Source organism: Rhinolophus hipposideros (genome assembly GCF_964194185.1).
Source record: "Rhinolophus hipposideros genome assembly, chromosome: 5".
Lineage (NCBI taxonomy): Eukaryota > Metazoa > Chordata > Mammalia > Chiroptera > Rhinolophidae > Rhinolophus > Rhinolophus hipposideros.
Window position 1 is genome coordinate 30,517,264 of NC_138051.1, and position 6,559 is coordinate 30,523,822.

The 6,559-nt window shown below is 39.7% G+C and overlaps 1 protein-coding gene across 1 annotated transcript; it reads right to left on the reverse strand.

Annotated features, from left to right (window-relative positions):
- On the reverse strand, positions 1-4,798 carry EDDM3B (epididymal protein 3B). The gene is made up of 2 exons (XM_081050503.1): positions 4,712-4,798; positions 1-2,201 (listed from the first exon to the last, which is right to left on the reverse strand). The coding sequence occupies exon 2, from the start codon at positions 2,181-2,183 to the stop codon at positions 1,743-1,745; it is 441 nt and encodes a 146-aa protein (XP_080906629.1). The 5' UTR covers positions 2,184-2,201; positions 4,712-4,798; the 3' UTR covers positions 1-1,742.
- Between the last annotated feature and the right edge of the window lie 1,761 nt (positions 4,799-6,559).

Here is a 6,559-nt window from a genome sequence, read left to right on the forward strand (position 1 = left end):
CATAGGTATTTGTAAAAATTTATTGCAGGAGACCATATTAGACCACCCTAAAATATGACTGTAGGAGACCAAAACATGTCACCCCCAAATATGCCACTACATTTTGAAGCAGCATTTATCAAGTGAAAAAAACAATCGGTATTCTCCATATGTAAATTGATCATTGGTGAAGAACTTCTGCTTTAACACCAATCTCTTAAGAGTTTGGTTGGTACAGGTAATCATCTCTCAGGTGTCTGCTCATCCCCAGGTGCACTAAAAAATTGCAAAGTTGAGGAGCTGCCCTTGGAACCTGATGACCAAGTTAGATTCATTGGCTACTCATTGAGGCCTGAGTTATAGGAAGGTGTGCAGTCACTTAATTGAACATGTTGATACCATGGCCTTTTCTCTAATTGTTTCAAGGCTGGAGTCATTCAACAGTGCAGGAGACTGAACACAGGTATTATACTTAATGTTTGGTATTTCTCCTCCCCATACCTGCCCTAGGCAAAATTATATAAAGTGAATATTTCTCTTATTCTCTATCTGTCTCCCCCATTTAGCAAACAGAATTCGAATGGACTCTCCTTGTGTCCTCAACATTTCCTCCTCCATTACTTCCTCTTTTTTCCAACAGAATTTAAGTCTTAAGCCCCATTCTTCAAAAGAGGTACATTTTAAAGTCCTCCAACCCTACCCTATTTTGTTCCCAAGTGAAAGTGATTATTATCAGATAAACTCAGTTGTGCTAATATCTTTTATGTAATATATTATTTCTCAGGAAACATAATGCCTTAACCCATTTAAAATGCATTAGCCTCCTTAGAAATATTCTTAACAAATGAGTCCAGGAGGGATCTCTGTTGTTCTGTGGCTAGTGGAGAAGGTCCTTTATAATTCTGGGAACTTATAGCTTTCATACCGATGACAGCCTACTGTATTTTCACATTAGAAATCTCTATCTTCTGGAGCCAGGGTTTATGATTAATGAGTATTCATAATGTTGGTTTTATCAAAGTCAAAATTAAAGTACCAAGCCAAATGACGGGAAAGGAAGAAAAATGTTGACTGAGTACCTACTATGAGCCAGGACCATGCTACATGTTTTATAACCAATGAGCTCTGCCAACGCCCCCCAATCTGGGTGGAACTCAATCTGGGTGGAACTCACATGTCAACACAATCAATGCCTAGGTAACAGCTATTCCCCAGCTTAGCACATAACCATTTACACTCTCATCATACATAAGCATATTACACACATATATCACATACCTTAAACCTATACATGGCACAAATTACATCTAATAATTTGTACATAATAATCTAATAATTTGATACATAATCTATATCATACAGACCTCTAACACTTATACCACTCATGCAGCAATACTCTACACGTATAACATTATAAATGTCACACACATTGGAATAACATAATTTATTTAGGGAAGGGAAAATCATTCAGCATTGATAAGCATACGGAGTCAATATCAGGAAAATTTTTGACTTAGTCAAAAAGAGATGCCATTTGAGCTAAATCTTTAAAAAAAAAAAGTAGGAATAAATCAGGTAAACAAGGACAGAAGGATATTCCAGGCAGAGACCCAACAAGAAACGAAGTGATACATAACCCTAGTTGGGAAACATTGACGTATAAATGCAAAGTGGGGAGTAGCAATGGCTATTGATGTACACAGGGGCCATCACTTGGAAAACACTAAACACTCTACTAAAACCTGGTGGTATGGGTAGACTTTCTAGTTGCTGATAACCTCTAATAACCGGATGTCCTCTATGCTATCAACAAACCCATTCATGCCACAATGGAATTCAATGTAACTGTAGCTCCTGTGCTCTTTGTAGCTCTTTTTGTTATTCCCCAGGTAGCACTTGAGTATTTTGAAGGGATACTGGGCCCACATATACACATTCCTGTAGCGATCTCTCCAGTTCCTGAGGCATATATGTTCGATTTTGTGCCATAAGGTATAGATGAAGATGTGATAGTTCTTGTCTTTTGGAGCTTCTCTTTCCCTCATGAGATCATTGCATCTGTACTCACTGAATTCCAAGTTTGAGCTCAGGTGGTGCTGTTTCATGAAGTCCCTCAAGGGAAGGTTCTGGCTTTGGAAAAGGAGCCCACATAGGGTGAGCAGCAGGACCAAGAGAGGGACTAGAACCTTTAGAGAGGATGACATCTCAGTTACCAAGGCCACCTGTGGGTCCACAGGGAAGAGAGAGAAAAGCATTATTGCACCATTGTCCTGGGAGCTGCACTCCATCTTAAAATTCCTTTTCCTGACAATGCAGACACTTCGGCCTAATTTTACCATTTGGTTCCCAGACTAGAAGATAAGTCTCATTAGACAATAAAATTTATAAGAACTGAAAATATGCTAGAGCCCAAGTGAGACAAGTGCAAAATTGTAAAATATAGATGAAGTTTATTATGAGAATTCCAAACATCTCCAGTCTGCCCTCTCTTCTACCCACACCGAGGAGCCAATCACCCTCCAGCAAGCTGTTTTACAGTCCCTATCAGTTCTCAGAAAAGCCTGTGTCCAAAAGAGAATGGCATTTTAACGGTATCTGTGAAGTAGAAAGGGTTGTCACCTTTTAGGAGAATGTAGAAGATGAGTAAAGACTTGGGAGATATTTCCTAAGCAGAAAGACTTTGGTTCCCTGAAATCCTAGGCTGCAATCTTGACTTCCTTAAACATTTCCCCAAAACCTGTTTGAAATATGTCTCTTCTGACGACCCACTTTCCGTCTCAGAAATCATTTCCCTAATTACCATCATGATAAATGATCTTGATTTGTCGTTAAGAATACCATTATAAAGTGTCACTGGGAATGACGTTGAATTGTAGTTCAGCTCTTCGTCTTCTTAAGGGAAAGAATTCAGTCGAGACAGTATTTTTTGTGCAGCATAGGATAGCAAGAAGTTTATTAGTACAAGAAAGCACACTCCGAGACATGGGGCGGTCAGACCCAAGAGAGGGAAGCAGTCTTACCTTACAAGGTATAAAGGTTATTGCTATGAGTAGAATTGCCTCCCCCCTCCCCTCTTATCTTTTGCCCCCTGAGCTGCCTAGTCCTCCCTTCTCTGGCATTTAGCAATGCATTGGTTTGATTCAGAAGTATGTGGAAGCCTGGAATTCTGCTGGGCAGCTATTATACAAGGGGTCTTGACTCAAGTGGGAGTTGCAGCAAGGGGCTTTCTAAGCAGTCTAAGTCTCTCCTGCTCATTTCTATTTACCTACCCTATCAAAAGGAACTCGTTTTGAAATATTGTTCTAATCAACCAAGATTGAAACTGCCCTCACAGGACCTACACTTGTCAAAATCAAGGTCTAGAGATGTTTGAAAAGGTCTTCCCTTTAAACCAGCTCTCTGTCTTCTGTTACCTTGAGGAGTATACCTGGCCCTACAGAACCTCTAACCTTGTAACAGAGTGAAATGCTGTTTACCTACCTCTGACTTAGGCTAAGTAGCTTCTGCTGTAGGTATGCTAATTAACTAGAGGAATTCTTCTTGAAGGTTTGGTATTTTGCTTGAGTATTTTGTAGAATATCTCCTTGTCAGAAGGGGCCTCTCCTGAAGAGGTGGGAAGTGAGTACAGAACAATGACTGTTTATCAAAGATTTGCAGGAGCCTCAGGGCTGAACTCAGATCAGTGGGGGTCAACAGACCAACTGGGAACAAAGAGATTGGGAGATTTCATGCTCTTCTTTGGCACCTGGCTGTCTAGAGCCCTCATCTACTTCTTGCCCCTTCCCTGGACATAGAGGATGAACTGGAGGTGCTATTAAGATGGATTTGAAGAACTACTGAGAGCTCCCATGTTCTCTGACAGTGTCTTCTCGAATAACAAATCTTTTTTTATTCAAACCGATCTATTGAATATTGGCATTTTGAAGTATCGGCACACGAACCTTGAACGGGTAACAACTTGTTTCTCAACTCTCTCAGCATTGGTGTTCTCAAATGGGCCTAATAATAGCTCCCTTAGAACTGCGAGAGTCAAATGAGATTCGTATGAGAGCATGTCTGAGGGTATCAAGTGCTTTATCAGGCACAGAACAAGGGGTAGGCACTTTATCTTTTGTGGCACCTTATCCCTAGCTCAGGTGGCCAAAACAGGATAAGAAGACCAGGATTCACGCTGTTTCAATGTATTATGCTTTGAAAGATTAGGGAAGAAGGGGTGTGAGGTGGGGGCGGGGGGGCGTATCAGTGAGATTAATGCTGAGTTGAATTCGGGTCTTTGCTTCTTACAAGTTGGATCAGTTTCCATTCTTAACCCTTTTGCTGCGATGGTTGGATATATCCAAATGAATATTTCCATCCACTGACTGCGGATGGAAACTTCCAGAAAGGAAATTTAGGAAAGCAGATGTACATTTTTCTATATTTTTGTGTTTTTCAAGAATGACTAACAATAGGAAATTTTATACATAAAAATAATGTCATTTATATACAAAGCAGCCCAAATTGTTATTATTAATGCATAAAATAAGTCAAAATATCAACTTCTTGTTTTTTGTGTGAATTTCTGACACATTTTGTAAAAAGAACTTGAAATCAATTAATGCAGCAAAAGATTTAACTCTGTAATCTAGAAGTTCAATCATTCCCCTTCCAGTGTTCCTGGGCCTTTTCCCACAAGCGCCCTCAGCACAAACCCTTTTAATTCTGACTGACCCTATTCAGATCTAGTACTCACGTCACTGGTCGTAGTGGGGATCGGTAGTATGTGGATCTGAAGAGTAGAGAGTCTGTGTTCTTCCCCTTTTCGTAGAGCCAAGAAGTCTGCAGCAGTGAAGAAAGGAACAGATGTGGGAGGTACAGCACTCCCACATGGTGGTTGGGTAGAGGGGACAGGCTTACTGTGTGAACCCGTTTTTATATCTTTTCATCTAGAATACTTGGGTCCACTCTGAGAATAGCCTGGAGCAGAGGTGGCAGATTTCAAAGACGGACTTCTGGGGAAGTCATAATGCATAAAATAAGTGAGGCCCTGAGAACAGGTGTTGAAGAATAAAATCCCACCAAGTAAGTTTGAAAATTTAATTGGCTTTATTAAGCAATTCATGAATCAGGGAATATGCTATCTAGCAACTAGAAGGGTGCTCCTATGAGTTGTACAAAATGGAAGTTTTTTTATAGGCAGAAAAAGGATGGGACTAAGTTTAAAGAGTGAATAATTTCAAGCCAAGACACCTCCTTTTAGGGGAAGGGAAAGGGTCTTATCAGGTAGATTACCTCATTAGTGTTGATCAGGAAATTCCAGACTGGTTGAATATGCCACTTCTAGGAGTGGTTGAAACTGAAGTTCCATTAATTATTAAGTTTTATTTTGGTGCTGTGGCTTAGCAAAAGTGACTCAGATTTCACTTATGATTTTTCGTATTTAGGATTTTTTTACTTTATGATGGTGCAAAAGCGATCTGCATTCAGTAGAAACTGGTGGGGCTAAGTTTGATGTTCAATAGTGTTAAAAAAAGAAACAGCTGTCAAAAATGGAGTCACTTTTGGTGACCGTGTGAGATGATAGATATGATAATTAGTTTGATTGTAGTGATTATTTTACAATGCATATCAATGCTAGATATGGTTGTACATTTTAAATATAAACTATATATATTTCATATGTATATGACCAGGTATTTATTATATTATGTATTATATTATATTTATACTAAAATAAGACCGGGTCTTATATTAATTTTTGCTCCAAAAGATGCAGTGGAGCTGATTGTCCGGCTAGGTCTTATTTTTGGGGAAACACAGTATATGCTGTAATTCAATATTTTCAGTTTAGTCCTTTCACACACACACACACACACACACACACACACACACACACACACTCACAAACATACTTTCCTTCTTTAGCTGCTAGCATCTCTGTTCCCAATTTATTTCTAAATATTCAAAAGGAGAAGGGAGGGCTGTGAGAATTGTCTTTGAGAGGAATCATTCCCTCTGGAGTAAATGAGACAAAGGCTTTTGTGTTGCAGTCATCAATCTGATAGGCTTTAGTCTTGGACCAGAGTTTATGAGGATATTAAGGTGTATGTGTTACCGTAGTTAGGAAGAATAGTGCCACGAGGGAGAGAGGAGAAAAGGAAGGGGGAGGCAAGGTCAGCAGCTAAGGAGAAAGTACTACTATAATCTGGCCAGAATTGGATTTCAGTGGCTTAGAGAATCCAGGACGTCATTTATCACTTTCCATCTAACCATTTTAGTGGATTATAATAGATTATAATGCTATTAGCATGGCACTCAAAAAATATCTGTACCCCCTGTGTCACCATGACACTTCCAAGAGAGCCAATAAGGACAAAAACACCCCCCTCCTTGTTAGTAGAAGTTAGAAAACGTAGGAGAAAAAGGAAGGGTAGAAGGGGGTCCATGGTACCTACAGAAAAAGCTCATAGATAGCTGTGATTAACTGCTTCTGCCACTATCTGTTTTTACAACAACAGATGACAAGAAGTGGTCTGGAGAAAGGTAAGGATCTTAGTCAACAGACCTCCACTCATCTTAAGAGGTCACAACCTCCTGTGGA